The following is a 25556-nucleotide window of genomic DNA, read 5'->3' on the forward strand; positions in this document are numbered from 1 at the left end:
TGGGGCGAGGCAGGGCCTGGCCAAGGCAATGGACCCCGTGGGCCTCCCCGGGACCCTCCCTCCCTCCCTCCCTCCGCCTCGGGCCTGGACTCACGCTCCACGTCGTGCAGCTTGGCTCTCTCTTCCTCCAGCTTGCCCTTCAGGCTCTCCGCCTCGTTCTTCAGCGAGGCCAGCGTCTCGTTCTCCTTCAGCCCCTCGGTTGCCATCTTTGCAACAACAACAATAACAACAAAACAAGGGTGAGAGAGGGAGGCAGAGGCAGTGACACGGATCAGCAACAGCAACAGCAGCTGAGGATCCGCCTGCTCACCCCCCCCGCCCTTTGCAAAGGAGGAGACTCCGCCCACTCGGCGGTGATTGACACCCTGGTCCCGCCTCCCGCCTGGAAAGTGGAGAGCAAAGGGAAGAAGCAGGACTCCTCCCAATCATCACCTTCTACAGTAGAGTCTCACTTATCCAAACCCCGCTTATCCAAGCCTCTGGATTATCCCAGCCATTTTTGTATTCAATGTTTTCAATATATTGTGATATTTTGGTGCTAAATTCGTAAATACAGTAGAGTCTCACTTATCCAAGCCCCACTTATTCAAGCCTCTGGATTATCCAACGCACTTTTCTAGTCAATGTTTTCAATACATCGTGATATTTTGGTACTAAATTCGTAAATACAATAGAGTCTCATTTATCCAAGCTGCGCTTATCCAACATTCTGGATTATCCAAGCCATTTTTGTAGTCAATGTTTTCAATACATCGTGATATTTTGGTACTAAATTCGTAAATACAGTAGAGTCTCACTTATCCAAGCCCCACTTATCCAAGCCTCTGGGTTATCCAAGCCATTTTTGTAGTCAATGTTTTCAATACATCGTGATATTTTGGTGCTAAATTCGTAAATACAATAGAGTCTCACTTATCCAATATTCGCTTATCCAACGTTCTGGATTATCCAATGCATTTTTGTAGTCAAGGTTTTCAATACATCGTCATATTTTGGTGCTAAATTCATAAATACAGTAGAGTCTCATGTATCCAAGCTAAACGGGCCGGCAGAAACTTGGATAAGTGAATATCTTGGATAATAAGGAGGGATTAAGGAAAAGCCTATTAAACATCAAATTGGGTTATGATTTTACAAATTAAGCACCAAAACATCATGTTATACAACAAATTTGACAGAAAAAGTAGTTCAATACGCAGTAATGTTATGTTTTAATTACTGTAATGCTATGTAGTAATTACTGTATTTACGAATTTAGCACCAAAATATCACGATGTATTGAAAACATTGACTACAAAAATGGCTTGGATAATCGAGAAGCTTGGATAAGCAAGACTCTACTGTACAGTAATTACTACGTAGCATTCCTGCATATTGAATTACTTTTTCTGTCAAATTTGTTGTATAACATGATGTTTTGGTGCTTAATTTGTAAAATCATAACCTAATTTGATGTTTAATAGGCTTTTCCTTAACCCCTCCTCATTATCCAACATATTCGCTTATCCAAGCTTCTGCCAGCCCATTTAGCTTGGATAAGTGAGACTCTACTGTACATTAATACTACGTAGCATTCCTGCATATTGAACTACTTTTTCTGTCAAATTTGTTGTACAACATGATGTTTTGGTGCTTAATTTGTAAAATCATAACCTAATTTGATATTTAATAGGCTTCTCCTTAAGCTCTCCTTATTGTCCAACATATTCGCTTATCCAACGTTCTGACGGCCCGTTTATGTTGGATAAATGAGACTCTACTGTATTTATTCATTTGCCACTTCTTTGCAATCTCCCTATTCCTGCAAACTTGGGGTTTCTTTCACGTTACAGTGGCCCCCCTGGTATCCAATGGAGCTTGGTTGATGTGATTTTAATATTAAATGTGATGTTTTAAAATGTTTAATATGCATTAATTTTAAATTTTAATTGATTTTTTAGTCTTTGCTGCATGTATTTTTAAGGCATGTGTTGTAAGCTGCTTTGAGTCCCCTTCGGGGTAGAGAAAGGTGGGGTAGAAATGAGGTAAATAAATACATAAATTGGCATTGAATAGCCTTGCAGCTTCAAAGCCTAGCTGCTTCCTGCCTGGAGTCCAGTACCATTTTGTGGGCCACATGGTTCCTAGCACATATCCATCCCAAAAAGTAACTGGAAATCTAAGCTAGGTTGGCAGAAGCTGGGGATAACAGCAGGTGCTCACTCCACTCCCCAGATTCGAACCTGCAACATTTTGGTCCATAAGTTCAGCAGCTCAGCGCTTTAACACGCTGCACCACCGAGGGCTTCAGACTTCTTATCCTATGCCAAATTGCTTAAGAGTAATGGGAGTTGGAGTCCAGTAACATTTTGTGGGCCTCGTAGTTCCTAGCACATATCCATCCCAAAAAGTAACTGGAAAGCTAAGCACCAGAAAACCAATAATATCCTAATATCAGATCAAAATGCACAATTCATTCATATATCCTTACAGCAAGACCACAGTTGTTCAAGTTGTGGGACCAAAATGAAGCTAAAGGGAAATCTTAATGACATGTCCCGAAAGTACATAAATTATAAATTACAAAATCCCATAATCATCCTCTACTACAGTCTTTTAATACCAGGAATTAAATTAAAGAGGGATTTGTTGCACTGCAGTTCCCATCAGCCTCATCCAGCAGAAAAGGTCTCTGGGGTATTATTATTTATTCATTCATTCATTCATTTCTATCCCGCTTTTCTCCCATGGGTGGGATTCAAAGCGGCGTACAACATATAAAATTCATACAAATACATCAGACCGCAATACATATCAGTTAAAACATCATATCCAGATATTAAAACCCAATTAACATATCAAATAAAACAATTTTTTTAAAACTTATAGCAAGCAACATTTATATCCATAACCTCCAGCCACTGAAGTTATTTGTCAAGTATTATCAAAATGTATCTCATGACCATCATCTGTATGGTCATCTCTGGTTTAGGATTATTTTTTTCCATGAAAGAATTTACTCTAGGCAAATTAACCACAAGTGTGCTATACATGCCTTTTACAATGTTTAAACTGCTAAGGGAAGGATGGCTTAAGTCTTTAAAGTGCTAAATCCAAAATAAAAAGGTAAAGGTAAACGTTAAGTCCAGTCATATCTGACTCTCGGGGTTGGTGCTCATCTCCATTTCTAAGCCGAAGAGCCGGCGTTGTCCGTAGACACCTCCAAGGTCATGTGGCCGGCATGACTGCATGGAGCACCGTTACCTTCCCGCCGGAGCGGTACCTATTGATCTACTCACATTGACATGTTTTCGAACTGCTAGGTTGGCAGGAGAAAATCCAAAATATAAATATATAAATAAATTTCTCCAGCCTTTGGTTTAAGTGTTTTTAAAAATTCAAAGGAGAATGCATCATATATTCAAAAATTAAAATAGACGCAGTCCCGTACCATTCCCACACATAGTGAGCAGTAGCTGACTTTCTCATTTTTGTGGTAAATCTCCCGGAGGGCTCTGTTTTGGGAACATTTGTCGCATGGGCCAAACACATTGGCCAAAAACGTCTGGTCACACATCTCTGCTAAGTGCTGGAGCTGGAAGAGAGAAAAAAAGAAGAGAATTAAAGCATATGGATTCTAGAAGCGAGACACAAAGCCTTTGCATTAAACAGGTCTGGCCCTACCAGTTTAAATGTCCAGCAAATTGTTATTTGCTTTGTTGTTTTAACTGCCAAGGATGTGAAGGACTACTTGGAGTTCTGGAAAATAACAAAGCTTTCTTGAGGAATTAATGTACACCCCAGGTAAAAAAATGTCATGACTTAGCTCTGCCTTTCAAGCATCTCAAAGAATATGCAACTCCTGCAGGCAGGGTAAATGCAGGACTTTTAATGGATTAAAATTCTGAATTCATGCCACTTGCATTCAAGATGTCTAAAAGGAACCCGCCAATTATGGCACAATTGATTATTAAAACTTTGTTGTTAGTTGCCTTCACTAGTTCCAGCTCATGGCTTCCCTAAGGTAACCACATCAAGAGTTTTCTTGCGAGCTTTGTTCAGAAGAAGTTTTGAAACTCCCTCCTCAAGGAGGTTAAAACAGCTCCTTCCCTAGCATCTTTTAAAAAACACCTATAGACCTTCCTGTTTGCACAAACTTTTGTTGAAGATCCTTAGCTGTAAATGACAGGAAGGCTAACTTTTATTGAGTTGTGCTAATGTTTACAATCTGTCTTGTTGAGTTGCCTGCAGTAAATGTTTTTAAATATGTTTGTTTCTTATTGTAAATTTGCTTTTATAGGTTATTGTTTTACATATGTATATTGTTTTGTATTGTTGTAAGCTGCTTTGGATCCCGTTTAGGAAGAAAAGTGGGATATAAATAAAGTGTTGTTATTATTGACACAAAGACAGAGTATGACACAGCAAACAAGATAGACATACTGGATTTAAATAAAATAATAATAATAATAAAATCACACAGTCCTAAACGCTTGGGATGTGTTCATTTATTATCATTATCATTATTATTATTATTATTATTATTATTATTATTATTATTATCATTGTATGACACAGCAAACAAGATAGATATGCTGGATTTTGAATCACAAAATCACAAGTCGAACACTTCCCAAGTGTCTAGGACGATGTGATGTATTTTCGGATGATGCGCTCAGATCCCAGTTGGGTGGCCTTTTGCAGTTGGCAGATTGTAATTTTGTCAATGCTTATTGTTTCCAAATGCCGGCTGAGATCTTTTGGCACGGCACCCAATGTGCCCATCACCACTGGGACCACCTGTACTGGTTTCTGCCAGAGTCTTTGAAGTTTGATCTTGAGGTCCTGATAGCAGCTGAGTTTTTCCTGTTGTTTTTCATCAATCTGACTGTCACCTGGTATGGCGACATTAATGATCCAAACCTTTTTCTTTTCCACAATTATTATTATTATTATTATTATTATTATTATTATTATTATTATTATTAGTTTGCAATCTCTGAGCCTAAAAGAACCCAAAAGGCCCAAAAGCAGAGAGTGAGTTTCAGTAGCCAAGAAGGGATTAAAACCCTAGTTCTCCCAGAGACTTAGGGTGCATCTACATTGTAGACCTAATGCAATATTAACTACTTTAAAGGCCGTGTTTCAATGTTATGTAATCCTGGGAATTACAGTTTGGTGAGGCAAAGAAGAGTAAGGTAAAGGTAAAGGTAAAGCTAAAAGTTTTCCCCTGACATTAAGTTCAGTCGTGTCCAACTCTATTATTACATGTAATAAATAATAATAATTATTATTATTATTATTATTATTTAAATATTTTGCCAACTGCAAAAGGCCACCCTACTGGGATCTGCACGCATCATCCGAAAATACATCACACAATCCTAGACACTTGGGAAGTGTTCGACTTGTGATTTTGTGATATGAAATCCATCATATCTATCTTGTTTGGTGTCATAATAAAATAAAATAAAATAATACAGGAAAATAATACATGTAATAATAAATAGAGTAAAATAATAAATTCAATAATAATAAGATCAGAGTGAAATAATAAATGGATTATTAATAATAATAAAATAGAGTAAAATAAATGTAATAGTAGCAACAATAATAGAGAAAAATAATAAATGTAATAATACCAATAATAATAGAGAAAAATAATAAATGTACCATATATTCTCGAGTATAAGCTGACCCAAATACAAGCCAACCAGGACCCTCACCCGAGTATAAGCTGAGGGGGGCTTTTTCAGTCTTAAAAAAGGGCTGAAAAACTAGGCTTATACTCGAGTATAAGTACAGTAGTCTAAATAATAAACAATGTGACCTTTGTCTCAATATTTCTCTATAGCTGCTAGATATGTTCGATATTAATAGTATTTTAAACGTTTCTTACCTTCTTTTTTCAGAGCAAAGACTTCAAGATGCCAGGACAGCAAGGAACTGACCAGTTTCAACGGGACACATAAGAGGACAATCCTAATGCTGTGATAATCGGCTTAGACAGAAATAAGGCACACGCCTGGGTTTTGTATTGTAGTACCTTTCCTGCTGCTGGTTTGTGGTTCCAGAAGTGAACACTTTTTCTTGAGCAATGAAAGAAACTGTCATGAGTGAAAGAAAAAAACAATAATCCAAGAAGAACAGTCCATAATTTTGACAGAAATGTGCCCAGTTTGAAGTTTGGGAGTTTGCAGACTCTATTCCATATGAATGTGCTCTTGTAACTTGAGAGTGCTAGTGGATCCTTGGTGGGTAATAAATTAAGGAGCCATATGTATAGTGTCACATTTTCTGTACATCATAATATCATCTTAAGTATTTTTGAATATGCAGTGGTATATACATTTTAGGTCCTAAAATAAAAGTTTCAGTCCCATTTGACACAAAGACGGAATATACCATAAATTAAATCAATACATCAAGTCAAATCAAATCAAGGGAAACAAGGGAAATAAATCAAAACAAACCCAGAATCATGCTATATCAATTTCCAACTTTTCTTTCATTAAGTTTCTCATTTTATCATCACAATACCATAACAGACAACAAGCCTATCATAAGCTTTATCACCCAGTAACTATTAAAACCCAGACCTCCCAAGATCTGGTCCTCGATTCTAATCATGGCACCATTTTAGTGCAATCGGTTAAACCCTTGTGCCGGCTGAACTGCTGACCTGAAGGTCGGTGATTCGAATCCGCGAGACGGGGTGAGCTCCTATCTGTCAGCTCCAGCTTCCTATGCAAGGACATGATAGAAGCCTCCCACAGGTGTTCCCTGGGCAACGTATCTGCAGACAGCCAATTCTCTCACACCAGAAGCAACTTGCAGTTTCTCAAGTCACTTCTGACACAATTAAAAAAAACATTTTGGCTATCAAACTTGGTGTGTTGATAGCTGTGTAATGTTCCCCTTTTAAACCTTTATGAGAACAGACCAACTTCTTTGGAAATATAAGGATAAATATTATGGCCATTCTCCTTCTTCTCTGAAATCTAACAATGACCAAATGAAATGAGAAGTTTGGGAAAAGAACAAGACAGGATCCTCTACATATAAAGCTTGTGCTCTTCCATTGAGTTACAATTCTATTAGGACACAGAATCCTCGAGAATGTGTAACTTGGGCATTAACTCAAGGCCACCTGAGCAAGAATTATTATCTTTATGTTCATTTATACCCCAAAGGAGACTCAAAGCAGCTTGCATTAAAAGCATTTCAATACAATTTAAAATCCAAAAATATACAAACATTAAAATAGAATTAAACATCAATGGTACTAATTAAAAATTAGTAGTTACAATCTTTAAAACTACATTAAAAATGGAAGCCTTTCTTTGTTCTTGTTTTTTTCTGCCCTCGAAGCATCCAAGCAAATCTATTCATTTTAAAGAGCTCCAGGATGAGAGAGATGCGCACTGCGAAATCTAACAATGCAGTAATGGCTAGAATTTATTTTCATTTGTCATGTTGTCATTGGCCATAGTCCTGTGCAGACGGTCAGATTAACATAGTTAAAGGGGGGCACACTATTTCCTGTGTGCGCACTTTTCTCTGTCTGTGTGTTATGTAGGACTGCAACTGTAACAATTCAACAAGGATATATATATATATATCAATCACAGGGACTAAAAATCACACAACTCTAAAAACACTCTTAGAATACATTAAACCAAATACACATGGAAACTGACTCAACACAGGCTGCATGGAATATGAATTATAAAGGGAATTTTCAGTCCTTATGAGAGCATAAACACAACCAGACATAATGTAACAATACTGGAGATCGGTCTCCATAATTTTGGCTTGCAGTTGTCCAACAATATTGATCAACAGTCTTAAGAGAAGTATTTTCTAGATTTTTCAGTAAAAATATGTAAGTATATGGTATCAGCAAGTGGGAAGCTAGTTAATGTGGACGGAAGAACCCTCTGAATTTAATTTGGGAGTACCGTACTATGTTATTTTTTAATTCTCTTGTTTGAGGATTAAATATAACATATGTGACAATAATTTGACATGACATTTATATTGTGGCACAGCTTAATACCCATTTGTTTTTTCATGGACCATTTATTAAATATATAATACGACTCAGGCTTAAAAACATACATACAGAGTTATGTAAATTTACAAAAAAGTGTTAACAAATATTACAAAGAATGAAGGCATTCATCTTTCATTACTGAAAGTGTTATCTAACATGGAGGATTACCAAAGGCTCAGTGGTATAGTTTCAACACGGAGGACCTGTAAAACACCAATAAGGCACATTTTTAAAAAAAGAAGGTGATGATTTATTAGTTTTGGATGCAAAAAAAAGTGCAGTTCTTCTCATCCAGCAACTTGATTTCCAAACGTTTTTGCAAAATTAATTCTTATGCTATGAAACGTTACTTCATAGTGACTGTGGGAACACATGGCTGTGTGATATCCGTTTACTCTTCAAGCGCATATTTTATTCTTTCCTGCTATATTCTGGTGAGAAAGCCAAGTTTGAAACTGCTGGGGATTTGTATTGCTTCCAGAGCATGTGGCGAAGTGGTGAAAGGAAATGTCACTTGAAAGAGGTATTTTGTATCCAGCATCAATAGCGTCGAATTCTCTCTGTTGTTCAACATGGCCTGGAATTAAAACAGAGGGAGAGGTGACTGAAGTAGCACAAAGTAAAACTGTGAAATGTGGAAATATTTTTATCTCAAGAAACAACACATGCAAGTGTTTGTTGAATGAGACTATGATCCAATAACCATACCTGCACCTTACGAACAAATGATGGAGCGACTCTTTTCTCAAAGTCATCAATGGGAGTGTAGGAGTTGAGAATTTTCACTATCTGTAGAAACAATTTAAGTAATATAATCAAGGGATGAAATTTAAAGTTACTACAATTTTAAAATAAATGTTGAAATCATTGCAATCTGCTTCCAACAGCAGCAGGCTGCATGTGACTGGAACAGCTTGCCCTTAGTCCATATCCAGGTGACTCAGGTTACCAAACAAGAACTTTTTACTGAACGGTGGTCCTCCTTCTCAAAATTCCTCAGTTCTCCTGTTCATTATGTTTTTCCAATATTAGTGTTGGTTAAGTGGCGTGCATCACTGGAGCTCAACTGCTGTTCCTTAGATATCAGAACCACTACAAAGCCTTAACAAGCCTACGAGGCTGGGCAGTGGCGCAGGCTGGAAAGCAAGCCAGCTGCAACAAATCACTCTGACCAAGAGGTCATGAGTTTGAGGCCAGCCCGTGCCTGCGTCTTGTCTCTGCCTCTGTTCTGTGTTATGGCATTGAATGTTTGCCTTTATGTGTGCAATGTCATCCACCCTGAGTCCCCTTCGGGGTGAGAAGGGCGGAATATAAATGCTGTAAATAAATAAAAATAAATAAATTAACAACACACTCACCACAGCCGTTAAACAACAAGAGACAAACTCAGCTTTCTACTGCATTCTGAGAGACAAGGGGTACCTTGAGCTAAGATGCCTCCCTGGTTCCTTCTTCTTCGGCTGCTCACAAAAAGAACTACGGGAACTACAATCCAAAACCTATGGAGAGTCACAGTTTTTTCCCTAGAAGGTCAATACCTGCACAGCAGAAAGCGATGTACAACGTTCATAGATCTCCTTGGCATCGTCATCGGTAGTCTTTTTGACCTGAAGGAGCCAAGCTGCTTGAGAAAGAGGCTCCAGGGTCTCCTTGGCAGAGCTGCTCTGGAGGTTCTTGTCCTTCAGCCATTCCTCCAGGTAGCTGATGTTGCACCTAGGCATTAACAACAAGAAAGAAACACAGTGTAACCTCCCTTGATGGGGATAGACCTTGGATTACAGCCATTCTCTACAATAAGAGTAGGCCACTGCTGGAATTAAGGGCTATGCCCAATTTTTACCATTTTAGACTTAGGAGAGACCTTTTCCCAAACAGGAAGAGATCTGGACATTGAATTTCAAGTGACTTTCTCCTGAAAAAGGGTCTCTTCTAAGCTTAAAACAACCAGAAGAGGGGGAAACAGACCACAAAATGTGGTATCAAAGGTTTACTCCAAAAATAGATTATAGAATCTAGGACCTGCACATAGCCTGAAGCCATGCTTTCCCTACTTCTACAGACTCCAACTTTTCTGTTTCAGGGTACTTATATTTAGTTAGTGCCCTTGGTATCTTTTGATCTTATTAGTCTTATGATACTCTGTTTTTATCAGAGTATTGTATTATAGCATGGGTCTACATGTATACTAATCATTAAGAAAATGTGTTGTGACTTTCGTTTTTCTTCCCCTGATATCCCCTGCTTTTTTTACCTTATCTGCATCCCTTTTCGACAAGAGCACATGTCCTTGCGTAGGAAGAGGCTATTAAGGGTGACTGAGCCAATCAGGAAGAAAAGCTGCTTCACGGTCTGCTTTAGAAGCTCTGAGTCCAAGCCATTCTGGCACATTGTGGTATAAAAATAGCTGAGCTGTTGCAGGATGGAGGTCATAGTGTAGGCATCCGTGTCGTCTATGCTAGAAGAGCGCTTGCGGAATCCGGTTGGTTTTAAGCCTGAAATCCCCTGGAGGCTTTCATACTCCAGCATTCCCGGCACTGGAGAAGATAACAGCAAGCAAGCAGAAAAGAAAAAGGTTCCTGAAATCATCATTTGGCTCAGGAAATACATTGCGGCTTCAAAGCTCTTTAAAAGGTTTTAAACAGCCACTATCTTATTATGACCATAAAGCAAGAGGGAGCCATTTGGAAATGCATTTTGAAAATCCTATATTCAGCAGACGTTTCGGTTCAGCTGTAAAATGGAAATACAAACCTAACAAAATCAGTTCAGCCTGGGGTTCTGAACCTGTGGTCTCCTAGGGACTCAGTGGAGGGATGTAAGGCAGGCATGGGCAAACGTTGGCCCTCCAAATTCCTCCCACAATTCCTAACAGCTGGTAAGCTGACTGAGATTTCTGGGAATTGAAATCCACAAAAACTTGAGGGCCAAAGTTTGCCCATACCACAGAAAGGCAGAGTTGGAGTTTCAAGACATTGCTGCCATGAAAGTAAAAAATCAAAATCAACGAAGTGCCAGAGATAGCAGTCTTGCATCATCCCTTGTCTGGAATACACCTTTTCTGATCGTTCCATGTCTTTGAGGGTTCTAGTCTCCTGAAGGTTCACTGTTGACTTCTGTCTGTTGATCAGAGACAGGAATTGTCACCTTTCATGGTGATTAATATCTATGTGTTATAGGCGGTCCTTGCTTGACTCAATGTATGAAAAATGACTGCTCCAGCAGCTAGTCACGCTAGTCTGGTTTGCAATTTGCAATTAAGGTATAACTAGTGGTAGAAACAGTGGCTTTGCTGCCATTAAGGATGCACGGCACTGAAGAAGCAGACTGCTTGGAGGTAGCAGATTTTATCTGGCTTCTGTTGGGAAAACTTAAACTGTAAGAACAGTGCATCAACAAGATTCTGTCTTTACAGTATCACTTGTAAATGAAGGAAAACTCTACATCATTGAACAAAAGAAGCTGCGTACTGGAAAAGAGCAAACAGGTTTTTCATATTTGCTGGCATGGATCTCGTATTTTCCCTTGAATTTTCTGAACTTTCTGTTACAACAGTTAGCTTGCTTAAGACTAACCATTTCTTCTGGACATTTACTCAGACATAAGGGTCACTGTGTTCACTGATACTTGCTCCTAAGAAAATGGGCATTTCCTTACAGCCTAAGAACATGTATGTATAGGCGCATGAATAACTGCACACTCCTTTTGGACACACAAAGAAATAAAACAATATATTTTTTATGTGACTGCTGACATTATTTGCTTGTTTCTTACCTATCATTGGCTGAATGTTGTTCTCCATAACGATAATAAATTGATGATAAATCTTAATGGCCAGGTCACTAAGAACCTGCCTGTATTCTGACAGATCAAAGTGCTTCAGAATGTTCTTGTTTTGTTCCGGAGTGTTATACTTCATGAATTCCTGAAATCAGTTGAACTGTTATAAACACATGGCAATTAAACCCACTGCAGGCTTTACACCATTGCTCATTAAGTAAACTAGAATGAATATGTACATGAATTCAGGATAGCAAAGGACTATCAACGCACTAGAGTTATGAGCATCCATGCACATATTTTCTACCTGAAACTGGCAGAATATTCACAGCTATGGAGTCCCTCCACCACCACCAAATCTAACTCTTCTATTCAAGAACAGATAAGTCCATTGTATGATGCATCTATAATAACAACAGCAACAACAATAGTAAAAATAAAAACTTTATATATCACTCCATCTCCTCAAGAGGACTCAGGGCGGTTTCCAATATAAACATAAAAATATTCAATTGTCAATAAACACCATACAACATAAACAACATCATAAGACAAAATGAAAACAATTCTATTAAAAACAGACATAAGATTACAAATCCAAATCAATATACTCCATCAAGGATTCAAATACCAGGAAGCAGCTTAGTAGGCCTCAGTGTGTGAGAAGGGCTAGTGTGAGAAGCCTCGCGTGTGAAGCTCCAGTGTGAAGGCTGCTGTGTGTAAGGCTCCTGTGTGAGGCTCCTGTGTAAGTTTATTGTGAGAGGAGGCTCTGTGGGAGCGAAGCCCTTTATCTGCATGAGAAAGAAGCCCAGCGTGGAAGCAAAGAAGGAAGTACAAAGACAGGAAAGAGATCATAATGTGCCAGGAAGGAGGAGAAAGCAATTCAGGTGTTACAGTGGTTTAGTCCATGGCTCCTTCTCAGACACCCACAGACAAAGGACAAAGGCAGAGGTGGGGAGAGTGGTCCATTAGGTAAAGCACAGGTCATCCTAGCCTTAAGAGAAAGTCTTGGTATTTCAGCTTCCATATGTAAGGCTGGAAATTACAAGCAGCCTATACCAGGCATGAGAAAAAAGGGAAACAGATGTACAAATGTTCTTTTAAATATAATGAAGGGTGTGGTTCCTTCTGGCATCCAGATACTTAATCTCCAATCAGTCCCACCCAGAATGACCAAGGCTAAAGCCCCAAACATCTGGTGAGTCAAAGGTTCCCCACCCGGATTTTACATCCCTGTAAAATTAAAACACAGCAGTGAAAAAATACAACAAGATGTCAGAAATATACTGACATTGTTCGTGGCTCTCAAGGATTCTACATCTTCCTAACCCTTTGTTTTTCTTACTTTTGACAGTATCATCAGTGTTTGGTCAGTGAATTGCTTACTTCATTCATTTTTGAAGTGTACGGTTTCACAAAAGTATGGACTGAAAGGATGTGGTATCTGGAGTTTCTATTGATGTTGATTCAAATGGGCAATACTGACACATTTCTAGCACAAATTATACTATAAAGTTTAACGACATTTAAACGAGTGTGAAACCATTCTTACCTCTTCACCGCTGTACTGTTTGAGGCAGTTGAGAAAGTGGCATGTATTTGAAAGCCAGAACGATAACATCTCAAAGTCTTCAATGTGTTCCTAAATAATAGGTTACGGTGTTTGTTTAATTTGTATTTTATTTATTCATATAAACACTTTAGATTTTGGTGCCTAAATAAACACTATGTGTAGAGTTTGAAAAATATAGTATGATTCATTTCAGAAGGAAAATCATAATGGCCTAAATCCAATTGCTAGTCTCAGCTACAGCAGGTGCTTTGAATCAATAGAACATGATAAGGGTTAATTTACCAAATGTCTATTCATTTGATGGATGCATTGTACTTGGTATTACAAATTGGATTTAGGCCAGCATCTACCATTATGCCTTTCTTATTCTTAAATGATTTGGAGTGAGGGATGAACAGTGAAGTGGAAAATTGACAGATGATGCCCAATTATTCTGGATGGTCATAACAAAAAAGGATTCAGAGGGTCTCTAAAAGGACCTTTAGAACAAGGGAAATGGGCACTAAAAGGGCAAAAACAATTCAATGTAAGGAAGTGAAATAGGATGCATATTGCAGCAAAAATCATCTGATACACATGCTGCTGAAACTGGGAGTGACTGTGGGAATTGCAACCCAACATTACTTGTGGCTCTGAGGCTGAGGAAAGGTTATAGGACATTTGAAAGTTAAATGTCATACCCACAAGTCTTGTATCTAAATTCAAACCCCTGTCCTGATTCAACAGAACAAACTCTGGTCTTCCAGGTGTTACTTTATCTCCACTCCCATCAATTGTAATCATTATGTCTAATGATAAAGAATATAGGAGTTGTGGTCCAGCATCTGGAAGACCACATAAAATGATATGACAAGCCTTGTGTTTGACACCTGTGCTTTAATATTTAGATTAAAATATTACAGCTCGGGCTGTGGCGCAGGCTGGAGAGCAGCTGCAATGAATCACTCTGACCAGGAGGTCATGAGTTCGAGGCCCGCTTGGAGCCTATGTTTGTCTTGTCTTTGTTCTATGTTAAAAGGCATTGAATGTTTGCCTATATGTGTAATGTGATCCGCCCTGATTCCCCTTCGGGGTGAAAAGGGCGGAATATAAATGCTGTAAATAAATAAATAAATAAATAATTTTCTTACTTGGAACCATGCGGTAACTATAGTGCCTGCCTACTATACATAAAGAAAACTAATAGTATACAAATATTCCTACCTTAATTACTTGCTTGATGCCATTGACTGTCATGTTCATGAAAGATTTCAGCATGCCATCGTCATTCAGGTAATCTGCGTATCTTACACACATGAAAAGGATGTGAGCTGGGAGGCCTGGGATCATATTGACTACAACTCCACGCGGCTTCAGTTCTGCATAAATCCAATAATCAAATTATATTTATTTTTTTAAGAAGAAACAATACAATTGTATTAGTGAATCATTTTGAAAGAAATGAGATTAACTAACGGCTCCCTCCCATATTAATATTTTGATCGCATTGTTTGAAACTATAGTGCAAAGCATCCAGAACAAAGAGTATTTGCACAAGATATTTTGAGTTCATTTTGTAATTTCTGTTCATTGATTTAAAAGCCCATTAGAGGGAACTGTTTCATACTATTGCACTGTAAAATGCAGAAAGTGTGCCTATCGCTCAAAAATGTTTAGCCACTTCAATTGACATTTGGCCATGATTATAATTATATTTTGTTGAAATTCAATGTGTTACTGAAGTACCAAGAATTAGATTCTGAATGATTTTCGCTTCATCTTCACTTCTGTACTGCAACATTCCAATGTATTCTTTCGATGTGGATGGCATGGGTGCTTCATTAGCTGTTAAAACACAAGATATATATTATAAACACACACATTTGTTGCTTAATAATTTAGAAAAAATATTTCACTAGCATCATACAGTTAGTGAGAATGACCTAAGACACACATTCTTCTGTGTGAAACATTATTTCATATTCAAGAACATGTCCCCAGTATCAAGAGCAACAACTATGAACTTTTATACTTTGGAAGAGCAACAACAATAGGCTCTAGTGCCAAAACAATGCCACACAATTGTGCTGTTTATCAACATCTCAGATATACAAATGTTAACACTGGCTCCTTGCAAAACATAATTTGCTAGTAGGTATCAAACTGAGAATACAGATTGAATTTCTCACTCCTTTCTTAGTTTGGGTCTATTATTTAGGGTAGTGTCTGGGTAGTGTTTACCATGGTTACCCCCCTAAACCAGGAAATGAAAATGATGCCTTTAAACTCATTTCTAAGCATGATGCCAATCTGTTCAATGCTAACCATGGTCAGCAGCATATAAGTAATGGAAGGATACCAGTTTTGGTTTATATTAGCAAGCGAAGAGAAAGAAAAATGGATTTAGAGAGAGAAAGGGAGCAAACGCTTGAAAAGATAGATGAGAATTTGCAAATAGCATGAAGAAAGTCAACATTATATCTTGTTCATTGTGTTAGTCCATCCTTATGATATTCAGAGCCAACAGAATCACTGCACAGAGTAATATTAGTTGTTGGGAATGGATGCTGAGAAGTGCATATACCACACAGCTTGTCCTGTAACTCTTCAGGTATTTCATCCAGATGCAATTATAAATGCTTGGGCCATCACCACCATTGAAGTAGAATTCAAGATATAGTTTTATTAGTTTTGCACACAGAATTAAAAGACACCACTATATGTTTAGCCTCAAATAGCAAAGGGTTTTTGAGCCAGTTCTCCTTGTGTTTGGTAGAAACCTTCCATGAAAGAGATAAAGCTGATGGACACCACAGCAGCATGAACTTGCCTCTATGAACTCCACAATTACAATCTTGATTTTAGTTTCAGTTTAATGTATAACAAGGTTTTCTCACCTATTTCTATTGACTTTCTGAGTGTCTTGATCTGATCCTGAAGCTTCTTTATCAATCTGTCCTTCTTATCAAGTTCTTCCTCTAGATCCTGCAATCTCCATAGAGTTGGCAAAAAATAATGTACATTAAAATGACCTGTCAGTGAAAAATGTTGGTTTCTTTATAATATTACCTTCATACGCAGGACAAAATTATTATTACTGAGAAAGGAGAGGTTTGTTAGAAAAACAGCATGATTACGTGCAGTGGAGACAAGAAAATCTGGTTTTGTAGGAACATTAGAAATGAATGTTTCCTAACAAATGCTGGTGAAAGGTACATGCAGAATGTTCTACGGTCTATGGTGTATTGTATTGTTCTGTAATTTCCTTGTTCTTTATAGTTCTATTAATAAACTACTTTCGTCATAGCCCATTGAATCCTATTCCTGGTTTATGCATCATGGTATAAACAATATTAAATTATAATTCTGTAAACATTTAAGAGCATATACATCTCAAATATGGTAAACAGAGTAATCTAATTCTGTAACTCTGTAAATCAGTAGTCAACAGCTTTTAATCCTAAAATGAATGGAGGAGATACATTATCATGTTTAAACATATTGATACAAATAGACCCGTTTGGTGCAAAAGTTGATAGCAAACACAAAACTGTGGGTCATAAACAATGTTTTCACAACTAGATAATTTATAAACGCTTATGATGAGGATGCATGAGAAATGTGCATTGCACAGAATTGATACCCAACAGGATCTTGGCCCAAACAGCATGTGTAGATAGATATATTTGATCTGCTTCCCCTTTTCTATATATCCAGCAAAACTACCTATGTTTCATGTGTAATTATCAGTTTAGATATTAGTCAATTTAGTCCATTTGTGTTAGCAACATTCAAATAAACCATTAACAGAAGTGTTTATCTCTTCTTACCGTATTTTCCATGGTGAGATAGGCTACATCTTGCCACATTTTGCTCTTGGTTTCGTTCTCTCCTTCAGGTTGGTGGTTATCTATGTAATTGTTTGTCTCCTGAGAAGTGGCTATCAGCTTCACTTTTTCCTTAGTATACATTTCATTTTGAACTTGTTGTACTCTAAAAACAGGAAAGGATAGTGTTTGCTCTTTTCATTTCCTTGAAGCTGACCTATAGTTGTTTTCTTTAGTACAGTTCACACTACAAAAATTGCTAACTGTTGTTAAAGATTTAGTCATAGCGGGCACTTCAAGCATTCTTCCAAAAAGAAGTGGAAATTTAGCATGGAACTGCTGGTGCATATTCATTTCAGAACTCTCCTCCCTTCTGTTTTGATATACTGCTATTTTGCTTTTATGATTGTATTCTTTGGGCACTGAATTTTGCCAATTTTTGTAAGCTGCCCTGAGTCCCCTCGGGTGAGAAGGGCAAGGTATAAATGTTGTAAATAAATAAATAAACAAACTATGGACAACATTTTTCAACTTAAAAAAATATCAATTTCTTACCTTCTTTGTGTTCCATTCTTTTCTGTGTTTTGATGCAACAGATTTTCCAAGTCGTCTATTTTTTCTTTAGTAATAAGGAAGATAGTTTTAAAACTAGGATTAGAATTTAGTGTCTTTAATTCATTAAACAGTAACTGTGTTCTTATATTCTGAAGGAATAACAGCTAATGTGGGATGACCATCTGTCAAAGGTCTAGTATGGGAATGGACATTCATCTAGTATGGGAATGGACAACTTTAGAGGAAAATAAGGCAAATTTTCATGTCCTGGACACACAGAAATTAGAAGCAGCCATAAATGTGCTTCCAATTTCCCCCCTTCAAAAGTTCCTCCTTTCCTTTTAGGCTATAATATAATAATATTATAAATATCATAATAATAAATAATAATCTACTCTGACCAGTGATGTGTTTTCAAAGTCTTAGGCTATCGGGCACTCCTCTGAAATTCTTTAAAAAATTAGTAGTGATACTAGTTGAGCATGCATTCTATCATTTAATTGTTAAAATGCTCTATTTGTCAAAGCAGAGTCCTTTGGGGTGAATTACCTTTATTCCTTACAGTTTCCTCTTGTAGATGGTTTTCAAGGTTCATTTTCTGCTTCTGAAGCTCGGAAATCTGCTGCTTAAGATCTGGAATCATCTTTATAAAAATGGAGATAATGTTCAGTGTTCAACTAACTACATAATCCAATAGTTTATCCTATGTACTAAATATTTTTGCACAATATTTGATTCCCTTGGTATTATAGAAAGAAATCTCACTTGTTGTCACTTTATACAACAGCAAATCTGAAACATTTCATTGCATTTACTTAAAATATGAAATAATATAATGAAATACTTTTCCTGAAGCAGTTTGCATTCTCCACCACTCCTTTATGATATTGAGTACAATAGAGTTCTCCATTTATGTGACCTCAAGTTATCTATTAACTTATGCCAACTCATGAATTTCATAGGGCTTTCTTAGGCAATGAATACTCAAGAGCGGTTTTTGCCTATTATTTCCTCTGAAATATAACACCTGGTATTCATTGGTGGCTTCCCATTTAAGTCCTTACCAGGGCTGACCCTGCTTACCTTCAAGATCAGATGAGATGTGGTTGTTCCTTGCCAGAGAAAAATATCTAGATGTTTCCATATCATAGTAGTAGTGGTTATTGTTTTTGTTGTTATTATTATTACTTCATTTTTATCTCATGTATTAACACTCAAAGAGGAATTTAACACACACATAAGACACCATTTTGGAGCAATTATTTTCATATCTAGCTCCATTTGGAAGCTTCAACAAGAAGGCATTGCAAAGAGGACCCCAAAGATACTTTCCTTAAATATAAATAGACTAAATTCATGAAACAAGAGAAGAAGAGGTTTTCATTATTTGAGATTACCAGAAACAAGAAAAAAATTGCAATTTGGTATTAATAACTCACAAAGGCCTAAATCCTCGTTTAGTCCTGACTGGAGCCATTGAATTGGTTAGATTTTGTCTTTATGTCTTGACGCACCATCCAAGAATTTCCTGAATGGTTATACTATAGTTGAGACTAACCAAAAAGATGCCAACCAAGATACCCAGAAGTTGCTCAGAAACAGTTCATTTTACTTAAATGGCTAAGTCAACTTTTAGAGGCTGCTTTGAAGTTATATAATATGTCCTTCTCACCATGTTTTCTGAGGTTAGCCTTGCAACTTGGAGTCGGATGCTGTCATTTATATCATTCTCTTCTCTGAACAGCTTCTGTAAGTGGGTTATTTCTTGACTAAGATGCTCTACTTTAGAATTCAGACCTTCTATCTCTCTTTCATAGTTCTCTCTCTGAGACTGGAAATGGCTTTCTAACACTCTGTTAAAGACATGGACATATGTGTTAGACTAAAGAAACAAGACTGCTCCCTTAACGCAATGTATATCCCAATATCAGAAGCTATTCAATAGTTTAAAAATTCCACATAAGCCTATGTTGTGCAGCACTCAACCTTTTAAACTTCTGTTCTTATTAGCACAAGCCGGCATAGCCAATAGGTAAAGATGATGGGAGCTGTAGTCTAACAGCATCTGAAGGATGATACCAGGGTGGTGGAAGCTGAAATAGACTGTAGAGATCCTAGCAATTAATATAGTAGAGTCTCACTTATCCAACGTAAACGGGCCGGCAGAACGTTGGATAAGCGAATATGTTGGATAATAAGGAGATTAAGAAAAGGCCTATTAAACATCAAAATAGGTTATTTTACAAATTAAGCACCCAAACATCATGTTATACAACAAATTTGACAGAAAAAGTAGTTCAATACTCAGTAATGCTATGTAGTCATTACTGTATTTACAAATTTAGCACCAAAATATCACGATGTATTGAAAACATTGACTACAAAAATGCGTTGGATAATCCAGAACGTTGGATAAGCGAGTGTTGGATAAGTGAGACTCTACAAAAAAGCTCTGGTGAAAAAATGGTTATATAAGGACATAATGAAAATGATAAAGCTTCATGAAGTTTGACAAGGGCAAATCCTAGAAACTTTCTTAAACCAAACTGATTACTTTTTTCTGGTTTACTTCCATGAAAGCCAGATGCTCAAAGGGGAAGGGGTTAAGACAAATGCATTGTATCAAACCACCCATGTTTATAGACTAAATACTCAGTATTTAAAAAAAATCAAAGAAGAGCAAATAGCATAGTGCGTCTAAGCTATTTTTATGTGAGCTGCTGACACAGAAGCCTTCAAATTAATCCCTTGTGGTGATAAGGAAAAGGCCTATTCAAGCATATCCCACATAGCAGGACTGCCATAAAAATCTGTGCCTTTGAGGCAGTCAAAACAGTACTTATTTTCTTATCAGACCACAAGCACATAGGAATAATAGTTGAAGTTGCCTTCTGCTGAGTCAAACTGTTGCTCCACCAGATATTGGAAAATATATTAATTTTGGACTACAACTCCCAAAATCCTGAAACTGTAAAAAAAATATTTTTAAAAGCTCTGGTCCATCTAGTACAAAAGTAGACTCTAATGACAGAAGTTTTGTAACACCCAAGCAGGGCAGACTTGTCAAGATGCATTTCAACCAGTACAGATAGCAAACAAAGCCCACATATTTCCAAAGAATATTGATGTTGTTGTTTTATATACTAGTGGTTTTATTTTGTATTGTACTGTATGTTTATTTTATGCATTGTTTTAGGCACTTTGTGTCATATATAAGCCACCCTGAGTCCCTTTGGGGAGATCGAGACGGGGTACAAAAAAATAAAAGTTATTATGTGATTCTTCTAAAGTAGAAATTGGTTTTCAACGTACTGTTCCTAAGCAAACAAAAGAGAAAATGCAAACTCTAACACAGTATATTTTGCCTCCTTGTCTGCTCCATCAGGCCTTTTATGCAGCTTGAATTTCAGATCAACTTATAATTTCAAAATGAAGAAGCCCTGCAGCTCTAGTCACCACTTTTTTTGTTTTGATATATCTTTCCAATCCTGGCTTTAAATAGCTAAGACAAGTGTTGCTGCATATTGTATAATGATAATAGATAACTGGCATAAGGTGAGGAGGAGCAAACACAATTGGATAGACTAAGTAAGTGAATATAAGAGCAAAAGAGTACAGTTTTACAGTCGTTAATAAATTCTACCATCTCAGGAGAAGTACATTGTCCAAGATTAATATACATGGTTTCAAGTAATACCCTTATCTGAGGTTAGGAACAAAAGAGTCCTTTTCCAAATATTTTATTTGTACCAAACCAAATATAGTTTCAGAATGCCTGGCTATTTGCAAGGCTGGCATAGTTCAGTTAAAGCTGATTGATGCAAGTACAATCCTTTAAGAGATCACTTCCCCGCAGAACTGAAAACATTGATCTGTCATGGCTTTCCGCTGCAGAGCACAGACTGATTACATTGAAGAATCATTATGATGCCTCCATTATTTTGTCAATATTTAGACAAGAAAGAATAAGTAATAAGGGGCTAACCTTGTGGCTTTTTTCAAACCTTCATAAGCAAACCAAAGTTCCCCGTCTTCATTTAAATGTCCCAAATCTTCAGTAGACAATCTGTTACAAGAAAAAAAAGGAAAAAAGACTATATAATAAAAATCTCAGGGAAAGGTTTGATGCTGCCTTTTGTAAAAGGGGGAAATATGCCTTTACCTGCTCCTTGCATCTGCAAAGTCATAGCTCTCATGAAGTTGCATTGTAATCTCTGACATTTTGTCTGTAAAAGAAAACACATTCTGTGAGCATTTTGTCAGCATAGTTTTATATGTAATATTTATGGTTTATTGCAACCATTAACTTTGTTTCACAACTTAAATAGCTATAGCTAGGTAATAGAAAATCAAGTCACACATCCTTGCTTTTCATATAAGAAGTAGTCACTGCTTTGAAAATCTAAACGTGGCCACAAAGGGTACCTTGAAAGGACTCCCTTCTCACTCTAATATAACTATAGAGAACTATCTTCAGAACAATCAGTTCTTAATAAGGAATGATACATTGGGTTTTTAAAAACCCACACTTCATACATGAAGTACTTTTTAAAACACACAGTACTAAAAACTATGGAGTTTTGAAAAGTACGAGTACAAAGAAAAGAAAGAAGAAAGGAGTAAAGAAGAGCTATGAATTTGAGCTAATATATCAACATAAGCTGACTGTATTTCCAAGAAGGTATTTTCTTGAAGTTGGCATCTACAAAATATAGGTCCATCAGTTACTAAAGCAGTGAGAGGTTCTCACTGTTGAAAAACAGATAGAAAATCTCCCCCTCCTTTTTTTTTTAGCGAATTGCTGCACATCTGCAATATATGAATGAGGATTCAGCAATTCGGTAACATTAGAATATGTTGGGGAAATTGAGTCAGTATCAAGGTATTTTAACCATTTGTGTGAGAAAATAAATGTACCTCTCATTTCACGCTTCTGGTACTGCAGCTGCTTCTCCACGTCCATTTTTTGCATTTGGATGAGTTCAATTTCTTTTTGCAGTTCAGGAATGGTCTGTGTTCATTAAACATTGCAATGAGGTAAAGTAAAAGAAACAGTAGCAGGCAAAGTTTACAAATGACATTTAAAGCAGGGAAAAGTTATTTACTGCCCATAAATATACATATGGAGTCAAAATAACACAATGCTATAGAGACTATTGACAGTTGTGAATACATTTGGATGAAAGATGTTTGGAGTGCCAGGTGTACAAATTTAGAGCACCTCAGAGAGTCATATACTATCTTTTTCCGTTCTTACGGCAATTCCACTAAGCCAGTGGTTCTCAACCTGTGGGTCCACAAATGTTTTGGCCTTCAACTCCTAGGAATCTTAACAGTTGGTAAACTGGCTGGGATTTCTGGGAGTTGAAGGCCAAAACATCTGGGGACCCAAAGGTTGAGAACGACTGCACTAAGGTAAGAATTGGACCAGCTGTTCTGGTCTACCAAATGTTAGAATTGTTAGAAATGGCTTAGAATTTATCATAGTTGTCCACATCATACCTCCATCATGGATGCATTTCTCAGTGCAATGAATTTTGTTTTCATTTATATACACAGTACAGTATATGTATATTCTTCCTGATCATTAGATACTTGGATACTTTTTTATAAAGTATGTAACTATATGAGGGTTGTTGTATGTTTTCCGGGCTGTATGGCCATGTTCCAGAAGTATTCTCTCCTGATGTTTTGCCCACATCTATGGCAGGTATCCTCAGAGGTTGTAACTATCTGCTTTTCAGAATCCAGCAGCATATTTCTCCCATGCTTCAACCCTTTCATTAAATCTCAGAATTGTTGTTTTCTTGGTCTAGAACTGATTTTGTGTTTTATACTGAGTTATTGATTTATTCAATCAATAAAACATACAGGCACTAGTCCCCATGATGTTCTTCAATACAAGGGCCATTGAACTGAATGTGTGCCATCTTTGAGACAGAGGTCACATACATTTGAATTCCAAATGAAGAACTTTTGTGGCTTCAGATACTTTGAATGATTTTTTTAAAAAACTCCAAACCTATGCTTAGTGAAATTTCTGACATAAAGTGTGCCAAAAATTATCCACATCAGAAATATAGGCTGAAGCCATTGGAAATAAGCAGCAGATACAAATACACTTATAATGCTGTTTTCCTGTTTATGTTGTGAAGAATATGAAAACCATACGTTAATTAACTCTAGTCACAGAATGTATCTGTTTTATCTTACCTTTGCTTGGTTTGCAAGTTCTTCAGCCTCCATTTTTAAGCCGTCTTGAATTTGTTGTTCTTCCCGGATTTGATTCTGAAGCTGCTCATTTTCATATTTGAGATTTTTTATTTCTTCCATGAGCAGCTCAATCTTTCTTTCATAGTCTTGCTTCTGGTTGTGGAAGTTGTTCTCCAGCACTCTACAAAGATTTAGAAAGAAACTGCAAAGCAGTTTGTACTCTACCGCTAACTACGAAAATAACATGTAAAAAAGACCCATTCATTGTAGGCAGTGCATGCACTACTGTATCTTTGTCGGCACATACATTGATACTTCATTCTTACATCAATGACTTGGAACTGAAGTACAATAGAAAGAAGGTCATGCAAGCATATGAATGGCCCAATATATGGGAAAACCCAAAGGAAAGGGCCATACTTGTTTCAGGAAGATGATCAGAGCTGGAGAGGAGAGGAAGTGCAGTTGCCAGGACTAAGGAAGACTGAAGAAATCAATAAATATTACAAAATGGTGAATTACAAATTAAAGACAAAAATGAAAATTTCATACATTCGTTGTCTTTCTTCTTTCTGAACATCAGCAAAGAGCTGCTTTGTAAGATGATCCATTTTCTCTGCAGAAAGATAGCCATATTTTAAAAAGTCTTTCAACAGAATAAAACCTAGAACGCATACAGTATAAGTTGTAGCCTAAAAGTAATAATAATAATAATAATAATAATAATAATAATAATAATAATCTTTATTTGTACCCAGCCCCATCTCCCCAAGGGACCCGGGGTGGCTCACAGCATAAATAAATACAGCAACATACATAAAATAAGAATACAGTAAATGTTCAAAGTGTTTACATTTTAATGGACAGTTTTGCCAATAATCTCCCAAAGCTAGGACCTGTTCTAAAGAGATAAAATAGTAAACGCTGATTTTCAAGAAAATTTCTGCCTCATGAGCAATATTTATATATTCATGTTCTGATTGTTCCAAAAGGAACCCACAATACCATCACGATTCTCTAAAGCTGAATGATCTCAATGATGGTACCTTTCATTTCCTCAGTTTTCTCCTGCAGCTCTTTTTCTAGCTGTCTCTTCTGTTGATGTAGCTCTGAATTGTGATTTTCAAGTTTTGAGACTCTCTGTACAAAAAGAAGTAAACACGGAACAAAATATATAAAACCAGGTGTCAGATCTCTAAGACCACCTACTTACTTTGATTTATTCAAAATGGTTCTGCAACCTAATTCCACTTATTTAAGTTTGTTGTAAACACAATTAAGATAAACCTGTTCATATTCATCCTTGTGCTTCTTCTCTTTTTCATCAGATGTTTTCTTTTGCGTTGCCAATTTTTCAAGATCCTGCTGAAGCTTCTGAATAGTTTCAACATCGTTGGAGTGATTTGAAGCAAGAGTAGTCAATCTTTCCAACAGCACATTGTTATCCCTATTCTAAAATCAATGTAAGATTAGTATTAGGTCTGAGAAAAATACTTCTAATTAATCTGTTTATATATTATAACTTAATTACAGTTGCTGCTTATCCCCCAGAATCCTCACATAATATCAGCTTCACAAGGTTATGCGACTTACATAA

The 25556-nt window shown here is 36.9% G+C and overlaps 2 protein-coding genes across 3 annotated transcripts in view; both read right to left on the reverse strand.

Moving 5' to 3' along the window:
- Positions 1–331, reverse strand: part of gnb5 (G protein subunit beta 5) — a 32269-nt gene extending 31938 nt beyond the window's left edge. Inside the window, exon 1 of the mRNA XM_008120535.3 lies at positions 95–331. Within this exon, the coding sequence (XP_008118742.1) occupies positions 95–206 (112 nt within the window). The 5' untranslated portion in view covers positions 207–331. The remainder of the gene's footprint in view (positions 1–94) is intronic.
- Positions 332–8041: 7710 nt separating this feature from the next.
- myo5c (myosin VC) overlaps positions 8042–25556 on the reverse strand; it is a 39691-nt gene continuing 22176 nt past the window's right edge. For both annotated transcript variants that reach the window (XM_062963471.1, XM_062963470.1), the window contains 20 exons: positions 25247–25411; positions 25006–25099; positions 24512–24575; positions 23960–24140; positions 22664–22757; positions 21909–21972; positions 21732–21812; positions 19419–19599; positions 18296–18389; positions 17747–17810; positions 17195–17357; positions 16262–16349; positions 15111–15209; positions 14589–14743; positions 13365–13454; positions 11807–11957; positions 10287–10569; positions 9574–9748; positions 8744–8824; positions 8042–8612 (listed from right to left, as the gene is read on the reverse strand). In XM_062963471.1, the coding sequence (XP_062819541.1) occupies positions 8460–8612; positions 8744–8824; positions 9574–9748; positions 10287–10569; positions 11807–11957; positions 13365–13454; positions 14589–14743; positions 15111–15209; positions 16262–16349; positions 17195–17357; positions 17747–17810; positions 18296–18389; positions 19419–19599; positions 21732–21812; positions 21909–21972; positions 22664–22757; positions 23960–24140; positions 24512–24575; positions 25006–25099; positions 25247–25411 (2520 nt within the window). In that variant the 3' untranslated portion in view covers positions 8042–8459. The remainder of the gene's footprint in view (positions 8613–8743; positions 8825–9573; positions 9749–10286; positions 10570–11806; positions 11958–13364; positions 13455–14588; positions 14744–15110; positions 15210–16261; positions 16350–17194; positions 17358–17746; positions 17811–18295; positions 18390–19418; positions 19600–21731; positions 21813–21908; positions 21973–22663; positions 22758–23959; positions 24141–24511; positions 24576–25005; positions 25100–25246; positions 25412–25556) is intronic.

Source organism: Anolis carolinensis, unplaced genomic scaffold (assembly GCF_035594765.1).
Source record: "Anolis carolinensis isolate JA03-04 unplaced genomic scaffold, rAnoCar3.1.pri scaffold_11, whole genome shotgun sequence".
NCBI lineage: Eukaryota > Metazoa > Chordata > Lepidosauria > Squamata > Dactyloidae > Anolis > Anolis carolinensis.